Below are 24,982 nucleotides of genomic sequence, written 5' to 3'. Positions count from 1 at the left end.
CTCAGAGCTCATACAAACCTCTGCACACTGAACTGTTCCTCCTCCTTCTGCCCTCTCCTTTCTCTTTTTTAATTTCACTCTCTCTTTTGCCTCCACACCCCCTCTCACAGCCCCTTTCTCTTTGTGCGCTGACTGGGCTCTACAGTGTGTTGCACACACTGACACAGCTGGACCAGTGCAGACACACACGGGAAGGAAAGGAAAAATAAAAAAAACTACATAAGAAGTAGTGCTTCACATTCTTTCCCAAACAGATGCACATTTCTTACTGACGCCGCGATCATTAGATCGGATCACATCAATCATTGTTGTGAAATAAGAATTAGCCATTAAAGATAAGCTAGAAAAAGCTGCTCATGTTAAACCAAGTATGAAGATATTTATAAACAGGCTGAACTTAAATTTTTCACAAATATTTATTGTTTTCATTTAAACTATAGTCTGTCTATAATCAAATAAAATAGCAGTGATAATCTACAACAACAAGGAAATCCCTGTAAGAAACTTTTTATGACCTAAATATTTAGCTGTAATCAGATTATAGTTATTCTGATTATTAAACAACTGTAAGTAATTGCAATTTTACTGGTAAAAGTCCCTGCTAAACCAGATTAAGATTGACCTGCTGCTGAAACAATATGTATGGAAAAATCTCTTTGAACTAGCTGTCAGGAGCCACTTTCTCCACATCTTAAACATACCTGGATGCGGATCAAGTGCATCACTGTAAAATGAATTTAACAGCTTCGACCAGAAGTCCTGCTGTCTACGGCCTCAGTGGAGCCTCAGAGCGGCGGTGGCTCCCTCACCCGGAGAGATGCACCTCAGCTGGGCACGACAGAAGCAGGAAGAGCCTTGAACAATGACGCTGCAGTTTGAGCGGCTGCAGGGCGCCATGATGCCGTGAGTAGCAGGTGGAATCGCTTTAACTCGTGCACATGCGCACAATGCTCAAGTCTCACTTCAGCCCTGCACAGGATATCTTCACATCCCCTCCCATTCCTCCTCCTCCTCCTCCTCTCCATTTCATAAGCAAAAAAAAAGTCATTTCACACTCCAAATTGCTGCACATCAGATCGTCGTCATATCACTTCAAGGTGTCTCCAGAACACAATCCCTGATGTTTCAGGCATTAGCATTCATGCCAAGCATTCCGAACAACACAAATCTAACAAACATTGTAATAATAATATCAGAAAAACTGATATTGTTTTGCTTGCAAAACTGGTGATTTGGGAATTCTTCATTTATTGTAAGTGAGGCCGTGAACAGCTGCCAAATACGAAAACAAACAAACAAACCCTTTAGTCCAGTGAAGTGTGAGCTTTTTTTGTCACATGAGGACAAAATAAAATTAGTTCCCCATTTTATTTAGGATTGTCTTGAAGAAAATAAATAATTGTTACTGTTTGGTTGCGAGCATGTGCCCTGAAGGTAGCCCAGAGCCCGTCTCTGTGTATCTAATATTAAAGTATGAGGCTTATAAATGTGAATCCAAGTGAATCCCATTCATCACAATGGCTCTCAAACTGAGGAGGGTGGGGGTGGACTATGATTTATGGAGCGAGATGAAGAAATAGAGCCAATAAATTTGCTGGGTTTAATACAGCTAGAAGGAAAATACAATAAAAACATTTTAGAGTATAATTTGTAAGAAAAATTAACTATTTAGTAGCAGGACAAGTGCAACTTTTTTTCTAATAGTGCTCTGTTTGCCTGAAGAAGCTTTTGTAGCACGTGCCAGCACGGCAAATATCTTTAGCTTTTCAGATGCTTAAATCTGATTTCCTGCAGGTGGAAACTTGTCAATAACCATCTCAGCCCAACCTCCGCTTCTCATGAATTTCATCTCTTTATTCCAAATAAAATGGAGCTACAAAACTGTTACATCTAACTATGGATTAAACGTTTAAAAGTTATCATGACTGAGAAGGTAACTTTGCAAACCCTTTAAGTAGGGCTGTTCGATATAACAATATATATCGGATGACGATATAAAAACGTCTATGTTTCATTTTCGTGGTGTCGCAAAATAAACTGTTTACGGCAATATTTTTTCATCGTTCTGATGGTCACTGTAGTGGCTATATTCATTTCTTAAAGTTCTCTCTTTCTCTTATATTTAGTATAACCACACTACTGACAGACAAGCACCTGTTTTATGCATTGTGGTTAGCAACAACGACGGTAACAGCATCGCGTGTCCGCTTGTTTATGTTCCACATAAACCTTTCACAATAAAGCTCAAGATCCTGTTGAGACTTTTCAAAATAAACTGAATCACGTGAAAGAGCAGATTATTTACGGATGAGAATTAAAAAAAGAGCCGCCAGGTGCTAAAAAAAATAAACCTTAGACTCAAATGTTAGAACAGGCTTTTCCCCACAGCACGCCGTGTAATAAACACTCACAAAGAAAACAGCGGCTGTTACAACTTATGTCTAAAAATGTATAGTTTCATGCATCGGTTAAAACACTCGACTCCAGCTACATGACGCGCAGCTGGAAACACTTCACGCAAGTCGAGCTGCCCGAGATTCACAGAATTTACAGAAAATGTTGCATTTTTGTGATTTATATCGTTATCGGGACGATAAAATTCTTATATCGGGATATGAGATTTTGTTCATATCGCACAGCCCTACCTTTAAGAGAATTTTGGTTAGCTGATACTCAAGGCATGTCTCTGCACTGACCGTGTAAAGATAAATGAAATGAGATTCAGGCAAGTAAACACACACACACACACACACACACACACACAGATCTGCAGTGGTGATCAATGGTGATTATCCCAAAGGCGGGTGTGTGCTTGTGAGTGTGTGTTCACTGTGCAGTGAAGTGAGGCATTGAAAGTGTTTGAGGGGGTTTACGACAGTCATATTTCACTGACAGAATGCATTATCCCATCGCTTCCCAAGGACGCACGCTCTCTCACTCCTCGTCACGCACGCACCGGTTGAAGAGCAGTCCCCACACTTACAGACAGTGTTGAGAGCTGAGAATCGTGCAGATACACATGCAAACACATGCACTGCCACTGCAGCATTGATCTGCGGGTAAAGCCGGCCATATTCCTGCTGTTCTATTTACAGTTGGCCTCGCTGGGACCCTCAACACTCCCTTATTAAAAGTCTAAACACAAAGACAGCAAATGGAGAGACGGAGAAAGCGCCGAGGTGAGGAAAAACCAATATCGATCAGCAGCTTCTTCATTTCTAATGATCAGTCACACTGATTTGAATCCTGCGAGCTATCACAGGCGGAGACAGAAATACAGAAAAGATAGGAAAGGAAAGGGAAAACAAATCTGAGAACAAAACAGGTCCACTGCAGGTGAGTTTACTCCGACACCCTGCCTCAGCCCTGTATGTGGCTGATGTGGTGCGCAGATTGATTAGCCATGCCTGTCTGCAGGCAGCAGTGTACTGACTGATGTGACTGCAGAGCTGCAGAGGTGCAGAGTCATTGGGTGAAGGAGGAGGGCTGTCAGTATGATTCAGGGTAACCGTACTCCATGTGACAATCACTCTACATGCTACAGTACGCCTGTCCTGTCTCATCTGTGTGTTACTGGGTCACATGTAAACATTTCAGGTCTCCTATCCATGACATTAGATTTACTCCCCGAAAGTCAAAGTCACGGGAAACGGGAAGAGAAACCTTCACCTTGAAAAATTATTATTAATGCTTCCTTCCTTTCTGGTTAATCACCAAGCCGCTTTGGACATAACATACGAAACAAGCGACATATGGAGGCGAAAACGCGGCCGCTGGCTTGATGTGGCTGACAGAGTGAGGTATTAGCGCCGCTCAGGTTTGACAGGTCGCATTCTGCATGACTTCATGTTCATTCTGCCAGAGTTCAGGGTTCAGCTCCCAGCAGAGCCTCCGAACACAGAAACACACTCAGAAAGGCACTTTGGAGGAGAGCAACAAGCTCCCACCACTTTTAATTTGACCCTTTCAACTGCGCAGCGTCTCAACTCCAAAGTATAGTAGAGAAATGGAATTCATCGAAATTCATTCATATTTCTAAAATGTAGCAGATAATCAAAAAATATACATAAATAGTTACTTAAAGGTTTTAGTGACATGCAGCAAGGTCAAAATTGACTCTACAAATCATTTCTCATTCATAAAAGTAAAAAATTAAATTAAGTTGCATGACGTGCAAAAAAGGAACAGACTGTAACTGTAAAAGATCATAAGACTAACATTATAGTAAGCTGATGGTTCAGTCACTGCATTTAAAGCAGATTATTATCTTGTTTTTTTACCTTCAAACATGCCTAAATAAGAAGTTAGTACCTACACTAAACTTAAATATCTCTGCCACTTATGGAAGTCAAACTTTCTGCGAGTTCTCCAATATGATCACGTGTCCGTCTGCCTGCACGGCACTGACTGGTACAGAAGCGTTACTCAGCCTGTGTGCCAGCTGACTGACGTCACGCACAAACAAACATGAAAAAAAAAAGAAAGAAACGGTGCCGTCAGCTTTTTTACTTCATTCAATTCTTTATCACTATCCTCAGCTACAACTGAGCAGGATTCTTAATTATTTTTATTGCTTTGTCATGTTCTGCACCAACAAATTACTGTAAATATGTATTTATTCATATCTATTTATTGACATTTACAGATTAATACAATATGCAATACAATTCTGCAGGACTCATATTTTTTGAGTACTTGCTACTTTTCTACTTTGCACTTTTTTGAAAAGAAGTGGAAACTTTCAGCACGTGGCATCAGGGAGCTCTTCAAACTAAACCATAATTAAATTAAACAGAATACTGAACCAATACAAGCAGCCTGTAGCAATAACTCATTTAGCTAATGGTGAGATTATCTCCAATAACTGGTGTGATTATGATGTAAAAGTGCCAGTTCTTTTCTCCCAAATGGGTAGTTTTTGTCTGCAGTCGCTAGGTCTAGGATGTAAGTCCAGAAAGTAAAAAGCTGCTGTTATTTCTGAATGAAGACAGAACACAGACAGGTTTAAATTTAGGGCTGATTGGCTGCGAAGCTCGAGCTCAGACAGCCTGCAGACGCTTTAACTGGCGTCAATTTTCCTCAGTAATTTGACAAATTCTGATGGAACCAAAGTAGGAATCTAATTTGGTGGAAATCATCTCGTTATAACTGATAAGCAGAAGACATTTCTAATGAATAAGTCGCTTAATTAAGAAGGGAAATAGCCGACAAACAGGAAAATCAGTCATGTGCGTGTGTGTTTGTGTGTGTGATTTGTAATATTGCAGTTTTCCATCTCTCAGTCTGAGAGCTTAGAGCTGCATAAGAGGCTTTGAGTGCTGAAATCAGTAATGTTGATAAAGGCTGGATGCACCGTGTGTGTCAGTGTGTGTCTGTGTTAGGTGTTGTGTTAGCTCGTGTGGCCTTTTGCGACAGATGTGCGCCGGTTTTGTGTGAGTGTGCATGTTTGAGAGGGATATTAAATGCTGAAAATCACAATCTTACTGTGGGATTAAAGACGGCACTCTAAAATGGTGGCACGCTGAGGCAGAGGACAGACAGAGGAGACAGACAGTGGCAGAGACAGACTGCAGGGGGCAAAGGACCGAGAGAAAATGAGCAAGAAGGGCCACCGAGTTCGATGGATTGACAGTGACTGAAGACAAGTTTGAGATAAATCCAGATTTAGACATAAATCCAATTATTTGTTATGCTTTCCATTCTCACTCTGACAGAATATTCTGGAGTGTCAACATACTTGTGGCCGTAGCGTATAATCAGCTGGGGATCAGGGTCTATTCATTTTTACATGTGACATAATGTCGCTGCAGTGTTGTCTCAGCGCCTAATGAGAAACTAATCGGCTCGGTCGTCTCCTCTGCAGTTGTGTGAACGTGAGTCAAATCTAAACATGTGGTCCCCGTCCTTCGGGGCGTCTCATTAACAATCAGATTCGGTTTAGATCAGGCTCATTGAAGTGGGTTATACGTGGTAATGAAGTCACCACAGCAGGAATGTGTTCTGCTGTGGGAGGGGTACCACGCAAACAGATACGCAGTCAACAAACACACACAAACAGAAAAAAGGTCCACTTCCCTCTCGAAGTGGAAGTGTGTTTACACTCTCGAAGTTGCATTTCTCTGGTATAAATCAAAACTTTTGAAGCGTTTCTGTATCTGTTCTGATTAAATAGGTTCATGTTTCTAGTAAGACGTGAAATCTGAAAAGACAAATGAGCTCAGAACGGACACGTTTACTGGATGCTTTGGTGGTTTGTCATACACTGAGGTCAGCGACTTTGGCAGTCGAATCGTAAAACAAATGTGGTTCCAGTTCCCTTTAGCTCGGAAAGAACTGCATTAATAAGGCTCAGTCCTCTGTAGAAAAATCAAATCAAATTTGTTTAAAGTTAGTTTCATGTGCATGCAAAAAATATATTATCAATATTACTGAATCTTTTAAAACAAGCCTTGACGAACGGTTTGGCTCGCTTGAAAAAGGTTATTTATTGGTTAACTGTTCCAGATCATGTTCTCATTTTTTACCCTTCCAGCTCAGGCCAGTTCTGCAAGACACACAAACGTTGCAGAATATGATGCTCCAAAAATCATTAAAAAAACCTCTGGTTAATGTTCACATCGTGACTTCATCCTGTTGTAACACTGCGAGATGCTCAGACTGAAGGCTGTAAAACTGAACTACAGCACTAACACCGCAAAAGGACACAGGGATGCTTTGGATGCATCAATACTAACTCATTTCAACCTTTAAGTTTGTCTTCATAGCTTTGTCTCTGCGTCTGACCAGTCAATAGCTCAGTGCAGAGCAGAGAAGAAGGAACGAAGCGGGTCGATTCTAATTATAAAACAGGTGTTGTGAATGAATATTTTATGTAAAGCGGCCGCAGCTTTGTTTGTTCTCTGGACAAACCGATCCACCAACCAGCGGATGCTGCTGATGAACAAGTTTTATCTAAGGACCGACAGCACTTAGCAGTAGCAATGAAAGTTCCTCGTGCATCCACAACGCTGATATGTAACTAAACGATTATTAATGGGCTCGGTAACCCATCGTACAGTCTGCCAACATAACCACTGGTGTAGAAGACAGGGACCAAGATTCCCATTCCTATCTGCCAGTAACTGTTAACTAACACAGGAAAAAGTTCCTGCTCTACAACTGCTCCAGCTCTGGTATCAAAAGTCTTGTCTCTTTCCTACAGAATCTACAGCATATGAATCCACTTTTTTCTAAATGTTGAAAGCTGCTGCATATCATCTCTGTGAAATAAATTTCATCCTAGTTTCATGAAAGTCATTTTGAGTCCTCGTATAGATTTAAAGGTCTAGTAGAAGCACAAAGTCTTACTAAAACATATGTAAATGGAAAGAGCTGTTTTAAATCGCTCTCTTGCCGATTGCACTTGTGCAGATGCACAGTTAAATATTAAACAGTGTTGTGTCCTTCCGTTTTCAGTTAACTCAGGAAATAGAAAGAGAGAGAGGGTAACAAATAAAAAGAGCGAGCAAGACTGAGAGGAGCTATATTTGGAAGCGGCACTGCCTTGTACTGTATGGGTATGTAATAAATCTGTTGTGCCATCATAGTGAATGGTGTGTCGCATAGAGCTGTGTGTGTGTGTGTGTGCGGGCGTGTGTGCGAGGATGAATGGTGGCCTGTCTCGTCCTCCGGTACTGCTACTCCTCGCTAATTGGTCATCGGCTTAAGTGCTGCTGCTGCATTATTCTCCAGATGGGATGAAGGGAGGGACGGAGGGAAGGAAGGGAAGAGGAAGGAGGGAGAGGAAGCAAAGAAAGCGAGATAGAGGGGAAGGGAGAAATGACTGATGGGTGAGATAAAGCTGGATCGAAGGATGCATGAATCAAAAGGGGGAATGGAGGGAGAGAAGGAGCTGGAGGACAGAAGGTGTAGGAATGTAGGCTGAGGAAAGGAGAGCAGAGTAAGATAAGGTCATGTGTTTTCTAATCTGAATGTTCTTAAGAAAATATACTTGAAGGAAGCTACATGTGCTTCAGTGCTTCCCCTAATTTGACCCACCTTTAATATAATTAAATAATATTGGAGTCACTCAGTTTTCTGCTTGCTTCATAAAAAGGCACACTATGGAGTGAAGAGACAATCTGTGCAAAGTCTAACAACTACTTGTTTACTTCCTGTTAGGTTGATTTTTATTGTCACTGCTCATCGTGAGGTTTTCTATTTTTAGCCCAGTGCTGTTTTTTTCTTTTGAGTCTCAGTGCTGCATCTTCTCTTGTCACATTAGCTTTGGTGCCACAAATTCTGAATTTACCCCAAGGGGCAAATACGGCGTTTATTTAAAAAAAATGTACCCATTTACTGTGAAAATCGAATTTAGTTTTAAAGTTTTTATCTTAACTGCATCTTTCAGCAGTTCTAATCTGCACGGCCCTGCTTGAGATGTCTCCCAGTGCTCTCTGTAGTGCACAGGCTGCCAAACACTGTTATGGCTTTGCGATAAAAAAAAAGAGCCTGAGGTAATTTATTTTAGTTCAAATTGATGATTTCATTTGGGAAAGAAACTCACATTTGTTTGTGTCTGCAGTTTTCTCGTTTCTGGATCAAATCTTGTTCTGCAGCTTTTATTCCTATAGAGACCCGGGCAGAATTCTTAACATTACTTTAACTGTGCTGTTATTATTTTCTTTTACTGTCAGTGCACATGGATACACCCAGGAATAGCTTTTATTTTGAAAATATTACAAATGTTAAAATTTGGGTGGCACAAGAAAGTTTAAACTTGTCTGTGTGGCTCTTTCATTGTTTTTCCAGGACAATGAGATGAAGTTCCCCAGTGACCCCTAACAGGTTTTCCATGCGGGACGTACTATATGAGTGTGCATATGTGGGGGGGAGGAGAGCTGCTAATGTCTTCTGAAGAGTGAGAAGAGAGGAATGAGATGCTTTGGCCAAGACACAGCAGTAACTCTCAACTCTGTTCATTAGACAGGCTGCGTTATTCCCAACACACACACACACACACACACACACACACACACACACACACACACACACACACACACACACACACACACACACAGACGGGCCCTTGCAGCAGGTGGGCCTTTTGATTTGTCACCCAGGAAGAACCGTGTCTCATTTGCATACAGATGCCCCCTTCAGAGCAGAGGAAGGGTGTGTGCGCGTGCACACATCCACACATGTCCTCCTCTCCTCCCCTTCTGACCAAAGCTCATACAACCCTCTCTTTCTTTCTTTTTCTGTCTTTCACTTGTCTCCCTTCCTCCCCTCTTTCTATCCCGTTCTTGTTGGCTTTCTCCCAGGAGATTAGAAGGCATGTCTGTGTGTATATCTGCGAGTGTGTGCATGGCTATAAATATTTTTCTCGATTTTTCATGCACATCCTGTGTACAAGGGTGCAAATATTCTTAGGATTTATCTACTCATTTTTTTTACAGCATGCCAAGCGCATGCATTGTGTATTAGTGCATGTGAATTCACGCGTGTGCATCTGCGTGTGTGCATAAATCTCGGAGACTCCTGCACCTTGCATCTGTTCGAGCTGGCAGAGCTTTCAGGAGTCTCGTGTGCCGATGTCAAACAACGGTGGCTTGTTTGCAGACCCCTGAAACACTGAACTGATACACACATTCAAACACTCCTAAACGCACACATCAAGACAACAAGAATGAGAGCTGAATTTCAAACCAAATAAATACTTGGAGACCACAGTGGAGCTTAAAGCATGGGGGGAAAAAAACGAGCGTTAATGCAGCTGGGCTGGACAGAGCACAGGATGATGTGAAATTAAGCTTTACAAGGACAACTATTCACGGCGTAGATGACTGTTATTTCCATGATGCATCACACTGAAAGCCACAGTCAAAAACCTTTTCATTTATTTCAAAGTAAAAAACAAGGCTCCACAGCTTCATTTAAGCTTTTATTTGTTTTCTTCTGTTGTTAATCAGCGTTTTCAAGAATGAAAAACCAATGAAAGCTTAGAACATGAAATTTTTGTTTGGGAATTTATATTTTTATTTTAAGCTTTATTGATTTGAAAACGTTCTTTTCTCTAAATTAAAGAGAGTCCTGGTCAAAACCGCCGCGCAGAACACACACCACTAAAAAAAGTAAAGAAAGTTGTGCATCTGGTGCCTTCTTTGTACAAATGTTTACTTCATATTCTTTCTTAAATGGTTATTTTCTTTGCAGCAGACAGTTTAAATACCACTTCCCATTGAAACCAACAGGAATATTACAGTGGAGCTCTGAAAAGCACTCAAATGCAACATATTGTGCGCCCGACAAGTCTGAAGAGAAACTTCATGCTGTGATTGGCTTTCGGTTAGAGATTACATCAGAAACTCCACGGGTGCAACCACAACACTGGGAGGTTGCTGGGAGTGTTTAGTGTCACTGCTAATGCCTTGCTTGACTGTACGGACATTTTATCATTAGTTGTAATTTTACTTCTTCCAGGATCCCAGACTGTTAATATTATTTTAGGCAGATAAATATACATTGTCGTAATAAATCTGGGTCATAAAAATATATTTCATCCGTTCTTATACCTGCGAACCTGCCACTGGGTACTCAAAACTCAAACGGACACATATGAAAGCACTTAAATTTTGACCCAGCACTGTTTTTCCACGTGCTCTGAGGTTATGCAAAGCGGAGGCAGCAAAGGAGTGAAACCACAGAAAGACACATGCATGTTATATTTCACTGAATATTCATCATCATCAGCTAAATGTATGTTGAAAATGTGCAACTTGTAAACCTCTAACTGTCACTTAATGTCATTTAATGTTTTTCACCAATGCAATCTTGCAACTAAAGCACAAGTAATGTTTTATGATTGGATTTCGGCTGCTCTGACGACTTGTTTGGGGTTATAGAACGTTTGTGGCCTTGGCTGAGTAATTTAGAGCATTAGATGGGACGCCCTGGATTTTTCTGTGTTTAACTGAGCCAACATTTTCCCCGAAAACGCAGCCAAAGTTCTAGTAGCATAACTCTTAATCATCTCGTACATTCTTCTTATTACTTCTGTGTAATACAATAATTTTGTGTCCCAGTTCAAGTATTTAGTATGGAGAACATGAATGCTGCAATCCACTTTGTGATTTCACCAGCTCAAAACAACAACAACACCTCACAGCGGGCAGACACACAAACATATAGACACGCACACATGCGCACACAGATCGCAGCGTCCTCCCCCTCCTCCTCACTGCTCGGGCCACATGTCACGTCAGGGCAGCATTAAGAGTTTAGACAAATACAATTTCACCCCTGATCCTGTAATCCTGATCTCTGGTGGGTTGTGTGCGCGTTTGCGTGCGTTTGTGCGTGTGCATGTATGTGTGTTGTTGATGGGGGATGCAAAGTAAACCCAGTCAAGGCCCCACTGTCCCTGAGGACTTAAAAACACAGACAAGATCTGTTAACACATGAGGGAGAATGACATTTTTTATGAATTATCTATTTCACAACATTGAGACTGTCAGTTTCAATGGCTCAGATGTCACAAAGCAAAAAGACTCAGCTTTAAATATCGTGTATGTGTTTAAACATGATGAAAACATTAAAGATAATAAAATGGTTTCTTAATGGTTCACAACACTTTCTACTGATGCATCTAAATAGATACAAATTTCTTTTGTCACATACACAGTATAGTGAAACGCGTGTGTCTGCGCTGCAGGCGTAGCCACGCCATTCCAGGGCTTGGTTTTAGAACAGCCCTTACTGGATAACGGGAGGGAATCAAACCTGCAACTCCCCCTCCAAAGGTGTGTAGCCTTACCACTACACTATCCAGCTATTCTGTCAGACACACTTCATTTCTAAATGGATGAGTAAATAGATCCATCCATTCATCCATGTTTCATTTTCTGGTTTACATGCCTCCATTTCTGTATCATTAATCAATCGCTTCTCAAGCATAACAGCACACACTTGTAATGCTTAACCAACCAGTAGAATTCAAGAAAAAATAGCTACGAAACATACTAAACATAAACATTTGAATACATTTTAACCATGATCTTTTCTTTTTCTTTTTCTTTTTATATCTATATATATGTATCTTTATCTATCTACCTTTAAAAAAAAAAAAAAAAAAATATATATATATATATATATATATATATATATATATATATATATATATATATATATATATATATATAGTAGGGTTGCAACGATACACAAAATTCACGGTTCGGTTCGGTTCAATACTTTGGTGTCAAACGTACAGTTTTTAAATTTAATGTTCCTGAAACAACAAAATAATAACAAATAAATAAATCTATCTGATCGAGGAATCACTCATCTTTGGAAAAGAGAGTTTATTACAGAGAAATGACTCTTTCCAAAATAAAAGCTATGCTATACGCTTCTTCTGGGCTATATTCTCAGCAGCATATTAAACATATCAGGTCCCCATAAGGAGAATCATGTGCTAACGGCTGTCTAAATGACTCGGGTAAAGTTTGTAGCATGCGTGCTTGTTGTTTTTGTCTGCTTCCACTTGTCTTTGCACTAGGATGATGTCGGCGTAAATGTGCAGTCATATTCGTTGTGTTCCCACTAGTGCTGTCAGCGTTAATCTGAAATGACGTTAACGCCACAACACGGCAAATCTCCGTTAACGAGCTACCGCGGATCGCCCCGTGCGTGGGGCTGGACGGCGTCAACACGTTAACGAGCAAACTGCGCTAACGCAGTAGTTCCCACCCATGTAATTGAGCATTGCGTGGCACATCCGACATACTGTTTTACTTTTGTCCATGACGCGCTTACCTTCAGGGTCATAATTCACATGAAAACCAAAATAGTTCCAAAGGCCAGATCTGAATGAGGGTGGGGGAGGTTCAATTTGCCATGTTGCAACGAGCTTAGCTTCTGTCTTGCTAGCTTGCGCTGCGCTCAGTGGATCTGCGCTCGACAGTGCAGCCTAGGCGGAGTAGTCGAACGCAGATCCACTGAGCTCTCCACACAGACAGCATCGTCAGAAGAAAAGTTAATAAAATAAATTTAAAATTTTGTATTGTTCGATACATATGCGTACCGAACTGAAAGCACTGTATCAAACGGTTCAATATCGATACGAGAATCGTTGCACCCCTAATATATATATATATATATATATATATATATATATATATATATATATATATATTCATTGACCAGCATATTAACAAAGGGTTTTTTTTCTCTGAGTTATATCTCAGTGAACTGCACTGAAAATAAATACGATACTTTAAACAGAAAAATAAAATGTAAGCTGTAAACGAATGCTTGTCTGCCGGTTTAAAAATAAACTTAAGGTAAGTCCCCTCAAAAGTTCATTTCAGACAATCCTGCAAACAGTGGTATATTTTGTGTCATTATTTCAGATGATTTACTTTGAAGTTTTCCCATCATGTAAATTCTTATTGATGACATTTTCCTTTATTTTCCTCCATCATTCATCCGTATATAGCAGAGGTCGTGGTGTCTTACCGGGGTAGAAGTCTTTGGATTTGGACAGTTTGATGGTGGCGCCAGTTTCTTTCTGGAGCTGGACGATGGTCTGACCTCCCTTCCCGATGATTGAACCCGCCGCATAGCTGGGAATCAAAACCTTCAGGAAGTACTCGCCTTCCTCTGCAGCAGGAAACAGGAAACAGGAAAGAAAAGTCAGAGACAGCTACTGCAGCTCATGTTGTTTTAATACAAAGCTGTAAAAGAAGAACATTACAAAAAGCTACAGTATGCATTTAGCCTTTTTAAACCTTTGCCCTCATGCGTGCCTTTTGATTGTATATTTTTCTTGCAGGCCAAATCGTTACTTCAGACATCGTTATGTGCCCAGGATTTCACAATCAGTGCATCACTTGTGTAAACTGTGAAGTGGAAGGAAAGTGTTTGTCAGTAATCACAGTCTGACAGAACAGATGCGAGCTGGTGCCGCATCGCTACGCCAAAGCAGAATTCTTTGTCTTTCATCTTTCCTCTTCAGCTCCTTCCTAAGCGACCATCCAAGGCTCCCAAAGCTGCATAAATCCACCCAATCACATCAAATGATGACTGTTATCCATGACAACTAATTATTTCTATAATCTGATGAGTCCGTGCCAGTGTTATCTCTCCCCATTCTCTGTTTGTCCGATTGCACGAGCCTCTAAACACTCTCCCCAGATTGGTCTGATCTAATTTCAGCGTTGGGCCCGAGGAATCTGGTCCTCGTCACCCTCTTGGCACGAGGAGAGGGGAGAGCCGTGGAATACGCTGCACGTCGGTTTTGTTATTCAAGCTAAACAGATTCAAACGATGGGCAGCCCTGTGGATGCATAGCACCACATGGCTGCCATGACAGTCACACAAATGCCCTGATTAACATGTGCAAATAAGCTCACGTAAACAAACACAAAGCGGGCCAGCGCAGATCCAGATATTTTATTATTTATAAATTTTCCCCTGCTTACACTGAGCTGCACCTGCTTCAAGGGATACAGTGTGAACCGTGGATATGAAAAGAAGATGTCGTCTCTTTCATCTTTATTTTCTTCACTGATTAATGGAAATAATCATTCATAAACTGTTAGAGTTCTACACATAGTTTTAATATCTTTGCCTTGGCTCCTCCCCCCGTGTTTTTATATTTGACATGTAATTTATTTAAAAACATCGGCATGTTGATCTAACCTTCTGTAAGCCGAATGGCTGCCTCTAACACTTAACATCTGGCTAAATGTGCCAATAATGATGATAAATGATTGTTTCTTGAGAGGCACTGTTTCCTTTTAACAGATCAAATCTGCAGAGCAACTCTGAGAAACAGCATCCACTAATAATTTCTGGCTCTTTAATAAATATTTGATAAGCACCATCATTAGTCAAGAGTGCAACTGGATTTTAACATCTAGGTGAGCATACACGAACACGTTCGGCTCTGTGCAATTTATTGAAAGAAAGCGAGGCACGAAACCAAAATGTACTTCACCCAAAGCCTCCACAGTGGCGGTCTGTTGTCACAGAAATGTTATATTTGCATGTGAATCGAAAACAACCTCAGCTCCAGGTGTGTTGAATTGACTTAATAAGGTCTGACATTTTCAAGTTAATGTTTTGGGTTTGTGAAAAATCACAAAGTAAAGGAGAAAGGGAATAAACCAAAAGGTCAAAGCACACCTTAATCGATTTGTGTTCATTCAGAGCAGGGATACGTTCACTGACACGTTGACCTGAACCTTCAACCTTTTCCATGCAGCCTGCAGCTTCTTTGACAATGAAATGAGAGAGAAAAAGCAAGAGCAAGCCATTGCTCCTCTGCGAAACACGGGCCTTTGCTTTTCAGTAGTATCTACATGCTGTAGGTCAACTAAAGAGTAGCACTACCTCACACTTGATTCTTTATTGCTTTGTGTAGAGACAAGAGATTTGTGTTAAATAGCAGAAAATATTAGCCCTCAAAAGAATTAAGTCTTTTTCAACATTTTGGGCAGCAAAAACAGATTTATATATATAAAAAATAATACTGTCATATAAATTATCTTTAATAGCTACTTAATGAAGATACGTCATATTAAAGAGCTGCAGATCACAGCATATTCTCATACTTGTTTCCTTATTCTTTCCTGTTAGGACATTAATGTCATTTTTGTACAGTAACACTGAACATGCTTCCAAAAACATATATAAACAAATATAATTAAACGCATCTTTCTGAGTCATGTCTCAGAGTGTGAGAACTTGCTCAGGGACATCAGTTGGCTTAGAGGTTAGGAAACATACCACATGGGTATGAATAGCATCAGCAGGGAGTCCCTGGCTTCTTTCTTAACTGGATACAAACCAAATGTCATTCCCCAGCTTTCTTTTTGGTCTCTCCGTACTATCTGCACTGTGCCTATTTAATAAAAGCTGAATGCAACACAGTTATTCTGTGAAGAGAACCTCTTTGTTCCCTTTGGTTTTGTACATTTTTACACAGTAATGTTTCCTAGTTCTAAAATATAAAAGTGCTAATCTAAACTGTTCAGAGAGTTTTTGGAAGCTTTTAGAAAACAAATAAATTTATATTCGCATGTTTGTTATTGGAGTACCATCAATCATCTCAAAGCTCGTCCCAGCTGCCTCCAGTAGGAATAAAGGTATTTTTGGTTTCATGTGACATGTCAAACCAACTCAATAAAACAATGACTCTTAGGAATAACTGTCAGTAATTATAAACTGATTGTATCACCAAAATAAATAAAATTGCCGATGATTTAAGCCAAGAGTTCTAGATTTAGGAGCAATACACTCACCAGATTATATAATCCTATTTTTTCAGTCTTTAATATCGATTTTATGAGACTGCGAATCCATAGCAACTGTTCTATCATCTCTCTCTTTAAATTACCTCATTCAGTGTGTCTGTGCTCCCTCCCTAGCAGCATTCTTCATATTTGGTAATCCAGGACAGATATCCTCCAGAGACAGATTAAAATAGGATTACTGTTAGGGGCGCACTTTCTCACAAGGGCACGGCACCTTGTAACTGCACTTTAATTTGTCTTTCATCCACAAGTGGAGACGCCGAAGTACAAACACGGACATGCATATAAAACATTACAATGCCTGCTCTGACTATGAGGCATAAAGATGAGAGCTATCTGGACGGAAGATTTATTCCATGCAGTCACGCTGACTCAAATGAAGTGCCTTTTAATAGTTCTAATTCCTACGAAATCCCTGTAACACAAAACAGCAGTGGAAAGGAGGCGTTTGCGACACCTAACTATAAATAAATGTAATTAGTAAAGTGCCCTGCAGACCCCCACAGGTGTTTGCAGTTTATATGGCTGATCAGGTCCCTGCTCAGTTTGATTAAGTGCGGTCGTTGAGGAGAAACACACTGCAAGTTTGCTGAGGTTTCAAGAGTCTGCACAGCAAAAACAGCAAAGAAGTTTCCGTTCTCTAAACAGGTGCAATAAAAATCACATCAAGAAAGCGATAGGAATACTAATCGCACCAGATGGATTCTGGTTTTGACTCAAACTTTCCTTTAAGATTTCAGGTGAGGTTATATAATCTCAAACTAATGATTTTAACACCCATGTTTCATCCACACGTGTTTTCACTTACTTTGGACAATTACATTAGACTTCTCCTCTCAACTGTGCTGGATGCACAAGCTGGACACACTTAGGTCAAACAGCAGGGGTGGAAATATTCACAACTCTGAGCGGCTGGGCCCGGCTCAGTGACATTTAAAAAGACAGATAAATTGGTCTAATTATAACAAACGACTGACTTTTTCAGGCACTCTGTGTTAGTAAGTCTCAAGTCAGAAATAATTCAGAAAAGAATTATGATTTATATGTTGGCTTTGGCATAATGGTAATTACTATAACTCGATACTACATAAATGTGGAATAAATGCAGCTCTGATCCATTTGCAGACTACTCTGTAATTTAATTCTTCACTGTAAAGACAGCAAATTTGACTATGTGTTAACACTGATGTAGTCAAAAAACATACACTGTGAATGAGGTGAAGCTGAGATCAGGAGTGAGAAAATTCCCTGTCAAGTTAATTAATAAAAGTGTGCTTACTCTAACAACGAAGAATGGTTTCTTACTATAAGAAAATACAGTACAGCGCTGTATAGAATACAAGCTGACAGCATACTGTTATTTTAGTGTTTAGTAATCTCTGAGTGATATATTATTCTAGGATGCATCTGCATATCGTCTCCATGAACGCAGTTTCTCATGAGTTATGATGAAACATCAGCTTTGCTGCCGTCCTCCTTCCACACACACGGTTATGGAAACGCAGCATTCAACATTTTAACAGCGTTCTGTGTTGTGCTGTATCCACCACAATGTCACAATACTTTAAGATGCTTTACTGAATTTTTATGTAAATCTGTCACATCATACATTCGTTAATTTTAATTACCAGAAATTTCTAAGAGCCTGATTTACAATTAATCCTTTGCTGTTTTTGTTAAACAGTGAGAAACGATTACCGTATTTCCCGGACTACAAAGCGCACCTGAATATTAGCCGCACAAGCTAAAATCAGGGGAAAATCCTGTTTTGTACATACATTAGCCGCACCTGACTAAAAGCCGCAGGTGTTTCAATGTTGACTTATCATATGTAAGAGAATATGCACAAAGGGAATTGTCAGGAAAGAGATGGCTGTTTGGAGACACACCCCTTTTATTAATATTTTGAAAAACAAGTTATGGGTACATATTTGCACATGTAGTACATAACAGTAACCTACAGCACACCAGAAAAATAGATTCGGACTACCTTTTAGGCTCAGGTGCAGTGACACGGCTTTAACAAGAAGAAAAGTCAGTCATTCACCATCTTTCTCTTCTTCCTGCGCTCTAAAACCACCAAAGTCCTCTTCTCCAATGTCGGAAACGAACAGGCTCAGGATGGCTTCGTCATCCACTCTCCGCTTCTCTCCTTCGTTGTCACTTTCAAAACCAAAGAAATCCTCGTTGTCAGTGTCAGAGTCGAACACCCTCAGAAGGGCCGTGGCGGTGTCCTCCTCTCCATCATGCAGCAGTCCAGCCCTTCAAAATCCGTTGGTGATCGTGGATGTTTTCGCACTTTTCCACGCTGTCAGAATCCACCGGTGGAGTTGGGCATAACTTGCTTTTCGCAAGTTTATCGCCGCTCGTCATCCACGACTCCCGCTGAATGCGTAGCGCTACTTTGAAGTTTGTTTTTCGCGCTACTTCGTACGGCACTACGTTGCCTGGCGGACGGACATGTGACTAACATACCACTCTTGAACCCCGATCCTTCGGCCAGGCAACGTAGTGCCGTACAACAGCGGAACAAACAAAACAAATCGTCTTACGATATCACAAAAATCATGGAAAATCCATAGAAAAGCCGCACCTGACTAAAAGCCGCAGGGTTCAAAGCTTGTGCAAAAAGTAGCGGCTTATAGCCCGACAATTACGGTACTTGACACCCTAAAGTTCCCCTAAAGTTTTGCAGCTACTATTTTTTCCAGAGTGGGTGTTCTTTCTTTGATACTAAAAATGTTATCTCTTTGTTTGGTTTTGGTTTTTTCAATCATTTGTCCTGTGCTTCAACCCATGTGAGTTTGCAAAATGATTGTAGTGTTACTGGGTGGGCTCTGTTCTCATCTCTGAGTGTTCAGCCAAGTCAAAGCATGAGCACACAGACAGGAAACCTGAAACTCCCCTGCCCTTCCTCAGCTCTGCTGGTGATGAAATACAAACTGCAGACAGCTCACACATGGATCCAGAGGAGAGCAAAACCAACCTTACCTCAGTTTACCCACTTTTGGGTTTGGTTACTAACAACCAAATAAATAAGATGAATGAGGTTTCACCTCTTCATTTGAAATCCTGTGCCATCTGAATTCCATGTTGTGCATTAGCAAGGCAACATTTTTGGTGTTTATTAAAGGATCTTCTACTCAGAACCACTGGTTACTAAAGTCCAACACGAAGACACCTGCTAGTAATGGTCTACCTATCTCTCACTAATCATCCTCACTTCTATATCAGTCTCTTTAGCTTGTACTGTCCTACTTTACATTTATCTGTATATAATCTGCTTGTACCATCTCTCCTTTACGTTCTTGCATCTCCTAAGCTCTTAAAGTTTTAGAAATATTTATTAGAAGCAGAGCTACCTCACACAAAATTACCTGATCAGTTATAAATCTAAATAGGTCAGGTTTAACACGGCAAACAAACCAAAAAAAGTGGGTCTGGCTATAGTTTAGTACTGTTTGGTTGAAAGGTCAGACCCGAACCAGCTAATGAAACAGTAATAATTAATCTCCGTAACACTAACTTCTTCTGCAACCTTCTGATTTCTGCACATTAACTGAACAGAGTCATACTGTAGTTGTACATTTAAGGAGTTTTAGAAAAACATGCTTGCGGTAATTTATGTTCAGCATCTTCTGCCAGTGAAAGTGGCTTTATTACTGCAGCACTCATTGCACTGTCTGCAGCACATGTGGAACAGAAGCATTTTCGCTGATCAGAGTCAAATGTTGCATTCATGGTGGCATATGTAGATTATATGTTCATATATCCATAAAAAAATATTTATTTTTTAAATATTAATACATTAAAATAATCTACATATCAGCCCAAATGTTTCCTTTTAAACTTACATTCCCTATTTTTAATCAGACTACGTGCTTCACCACAGGATTCTTACAACAGAAAGATGTTTCATAACACAAATTTCAAACATGAGCTTGTCGCATAACTTTGTCTTGTCTGTCTTAATATTTTCCTTTTAGTAACAACCGTATCTTGAGAATCTCATGCAAGCTGCGTATCAGTAATTAGCTGCAAATAGCAACAACAATGATGTAACATTTATTCTCGCCATCTTCAGCTCGAGAAAATGTCACATGGTCGTGTCCTAAAACTGTCTTTCGGTTCCTCCTCTTCGCTTTTTTGTTTATCCCTCCTCCCCTCCAGTGATCTTTTCTTTTCCTTCTTCCCCTCATCATTTCCTTCCTCCTGTATCTTCTCAGCTTGCCTCTTTCACAATCCCAGTCCTCCCCTCTCCTCTCCGTGCTGCAGTGACCCACTTTGACTACGAAGCCTTGAACTGACCTGCTTTAGATAGAGCCTGGCTAATTATAACCAGCTCGTATTAATAAGGCAGGGGAATTGGTAAATACACACACACACACACACACGCACACACAACGCCTTACACACACAAACAACAAAGGATCACAAAGCAGACAGAAGCACACACTCAGAATCACCTCCTCCGCAAACAGATCGTTTCCGACGTCCCATAAACAAGCCTACACACCTTGGCAACGTGACTCATCACGTATAAGAGGACGTAATAAGAGTGACTCACGTTCATCATTTGTATCTGTTGCAGGTAACACTTGTACCTGTTACCATGGCAAGAGTTAGAAAAAAATTATTTATATATGCATAGAACAAGATCGCCAACAAAAAAAGAAAAATTAGACTGTCATCATCATTTATTATCACACAGATATGTTTTATATCTACTAAATGGCAGCTTTCCACACTAGCAATCTGTTTTTAAAAAATATAAACCCAATGCACATGTTTACAAAACCTTCCCACTAAGTTGATGACATATTGTTGAACTCAGCTGTATCATTAAAAGAACTGCAGAGCTGGTGTTGATTGGTAAACAGGGTTATATAACACGGATTGGATCGCACTTCTGGAAAAATCTTTTATCAGGTTTGACAACTGCTGTTACTAAATTTTCAAAAATATGAACTTCTAGACATGAAAAAAGAAGCTTGAAATCTGTGCAGAGCTACCTGCCTCCTCCTCCCACGCTGCACCACAGTTTACAGGAAAAGTTTTAGGAACATTCCTCAAGTTTTACCTGCTTTTTTAAAGCACATAAACATCGACAAAAACTTGAGAAGCTGTGCATCTTTCGCTGTCTTTCTTTCAGCCTTTCAAAGCCGTAGCTCTTAATGCACGGCATAAAGAGAACCTTCCACATCCGAGACACATTAGTCTCTAAACTCTGCTCTGTACTTAAGGATGTGATGTTTTGACTCAGTACGCACTTACGAAGCTCTTTCATACGAGACTTCACAAAATCGTTTTGACAGTTTAAATATAATTCCCTGGTAAAAACTAAAAGCAAACCACAAATGCACGATAACCCTGATTCAAAACAAATCACACTATTTATTTAGTTATCTCATGGTACTGGTGTTTTCCCCACCATTGCGTGACCCTGCCCACAGAGATCAGTTTGGTTATAGTCTTAGTACAGTACAACAGTACAACACTGGCTTCAGTGTCACTCTGCATCCCAAAGATACAGGTGAAAATCCTGTGTACTCATCTACTCAACCATAACAAGCAGCTGGAGGCTCTCCTGGCCATATCTGACCTACCGGTGTCGACCTCATACTCCAGCAGAGGTCACGCAATGCTCACCCACGCGTTACAACCTCTCAAAGCTCAGTGAATTAAAAAGCGGTGGTAAAACACTACTAGTGGGTGTTTTGTTTATTCGCCGGAAAAAAAGGTAACAGAAATGCTAAAAGAAAAATGTTTGGTTTTCTAGAAATCACTAAAAGCTCACTGGGTTTGCTGATGATGCTAAAGGAGCGTTACATGGCAGAGTCAGGCCAAAAAACACGCCAATCAAACCAGAGTCACCTGCTGAGGTTAATGGCGACTCACGGCAGCGTCGGGATGCTTTAAAAACCCGATGTCTCGGCATGATGTCAGACTCATTGTTCTCTGCTACTATTTTGTGCAATTTTTGAAATAAAGAATCATCAGAGATACAGAGTCCCGGCCCCCTTCATGTGCAGCGCCTCTTTCATGCTGACAACATAATGAGCATGTAAACTTTCAGTCCAAATAAGAACAAGATAAACACCGTAATTACAGCAGTGGTGATTGTTACTGATTAGTTCTTACTGTTTTATCTATCAGAAAGTACGGCGGGGGGTGTTCTGTGGCGTTCCTAAAAGGCTGCACTTCAGGATACCGTAACGACCTTAATGTCATCGAGGGAGAGCTGCAAGCGATTAAACAAGACGTTTATAAGTTTAAACTTTATTTGAACACAGCTTGAGTTTGGCAGTCAAACAGCAGTGTTATGCGGCAGCTGCCCAGGTGTGCAGAGGTCTGAATTTGGGGAAGGTGAACATTTCACTCAGTGCTCCTGTTTCTCATTTGTCAACAACAATCATGAGCAAGACAGCGAATAGGAGCGCGAGTCAAGAACTTGTTCTGGTTGAGAATCAGCTCCAGGTCGCAAAACTCCATCAAAACCGTATGTCTCAGTACTCGTCAATTCAATTCATCAACTTACTCTGTTACACATTGCGCAACAATGACTTCAAAGTCATGGCAGTGACGCTTTGGCACCAGAACCACATGCAAGTATTTTTATTACACTTTTTCTTTACCTGCAGTTCAGTTAATAATACAGCTTTAAATCGGAAAATAAATTCTATCAATCTTTCTTTTTTTTTCTTAACAAAAATGTTCAGTGGTCACAAAGGGAATTAGTAACAAATTGGGACTTTGAGCAGAATCCTTTTCGGTATAGGTATCAATAAAATCCCTCGTAATGTATGCCTTAATTTCCATTTCTACAATTTAGTGAGTCATTATTTAATGCTTACTCTTACAGGATATCTTGTATGCTTTTCTTATGATAAAAGTATGTTGGTGGTTCACATAAAACATGACCAAATGCTCAGTTTCACACAGTTCTTTTCACTCTTGGATTTTCATGACGTAAATAAGACACAATCCCTGATATTTCAATTGAATTTAATTCAATTTTATTTATATTGCACCAAATCACAACATCAGTCACCTCAAGGAGCTTCATAGTGTAAGATCAAGACCATAAAATAATGCACAGAGAATCCCAACATTAGACGCCGCTCTGTGAGCAAGCACTTGGCGACAGTGGGAAGGAAAAACTTCCTTTTGACAAGAAGAAATCTCCAGGTGAACCAGGGAGGGGCAATCATCTGCCATGATGGGGGGTTGTGGGTAAGAAATAGTCATCTCAGGCTACGTCTACACTAATCCAGATAAATTTGAAATTAGCATTTTCGTCTAAAAACGCTCCATGTCCACACTATCTTTTTCAATCATTTTCTTCCCCATTGAAAACGCTACGTTCCTGTGCTGTGCATGCGTGAAACGTAAGATGATTTGACTTGCATCATTTCCGTCTGCCGTTTATTTACTTTCCGGCTCCTTGAAATGTCGCGGCAAAATGTCTTCTATCTGGAGCTATCTGGAGCATTTACAAACTAATATTAATCTTTAATAAGGCTGTCAAAATTGAGAGCAAAGAAAACAACTGCTGTACAATGCCGTCGGCCATCTTAGTTGAATTGGTCACATGACTGCATCATATGACTAAAATGCGTCATTGTTTTCAAAGCCTCCGTTTTCGCATTCCACACTGCGACGTTAAAAGATCCATCTTCCTTGACCAAAAACTAGCGACACAGGTATGTTAGCATAACTTTAGCACAGTGAAGCTGGAGGATGAACGTCAACTTTTTTTCCACTCGATAAAAGTGAACGTGAGGGATTCTGGTGGTCAGGGTCAAATGCAATCGCATAGCAGGATGCTATACACGGGCCAAACTTCAGTCAGGAGAACAACTGAGATTATTCATCCACAATACGAGGTTAGTTATTAATATACTGCAACAACATGGGAATAGAGCAGCTGCGAGAGAATTCAACATTAATGAATCAATGTTACGGAAGCGCAGTTTTTGGCTTTCCCCAAAAGTGCTTCATCTCTTTGCTATGACTGTCGGCATAATTTGCAGATGATGATTGGTTGTAGCTGCTGCGATGCTTTCAACCAAAACAGGCGCAGCTTGATGACATCATCAACATGCGCTATCGCCGTAGAGCGGTATAGTCAAAATCTCTATCGTTGGCCAAATTTATATCGTTCCTATCGTATATCATTTATATCGCCCACCCCTAGTCTCCACCATTTTTATGGTGTTCTAAGTGGACTGTCATTAAGTCACATGACATTTTAGTTAGAGTTGACTTATTAACTGATACAAGTAGCCACAGTTTGACTGAACAGAGCAGTTTGTATAAATGAGCACATGCTCAGTTGGTGCTCAGTTGCTGCTCAGTTTGCTTACTTACAATCCAGCATTTCTATAATAGGCTGATATGGCAAATACTGGCCGCGGAAGATTAAATATCTACCAGTCATGCTTCCTTTACAGAGATATACAATCAAAACAGGAGAGCGTCATTTCAGCTTTAGACAGAGTAAGCCATTTAAAACAATTTCTTTTCCCCCCCACAGATACCTCTAACCCCACAGCCGCAGAGATCCACTTAGTTTATGTAAGGCTACGAAGACCTTAAAGTTATTTTTACAAAAGTGTAAACTCTCATGTGCGTATTTTTCCTCCGATGCCCTGATTCACACTGATAACTCATTCCCGTTCAGCTGT

At 40.3% G+C, this 24,982-nt stretch overlaps 1 protein-coding gene across 2 annotated transcripts in view; it reads right to left on the bottom strand.

The window, feature by feature from the left end:
• Positions 1-24,982, bottom strand: part of nova2 (NOVA alternative splicing regulator 2) — an 89,484-nt gene that overhangs the window by 53,921 nt on the left and 10,581 nt on the right. For both annotated transcript variants that reach the window (XM_085244174.1, XM_085244175.1), the window contains one exon: positions 13,495-13,638. In XM_085244174.1, the coding sequence (XP_085100300.1) occupies positions 13,495-13,638 (144 nt within the window). The remainder of the gene's footprint in view (positions 1-13,494; positions 13,639-24,982) is intronic.

Source organism: Mchenga conophoros, linkage group LG14 (genome assembly GCF_057382185.1).
Source record: "Mchenga conophoros isolate Kocher_MC1m ecotype Shallow Benthic linkage group LG14, M_conophoros_male_GT1.1, whole genome shotgun sequence".
NCBI lineage: Eukaryota > Metazoa > Chordata > Actinopteri > Cichliformes > Cichlidae > Mchenga > Mchenga conophoros.
Note: the sequence above shows the minus strand (reverse complement) of the source record. Positions and strands in the feature narration are given on the sequence as shown.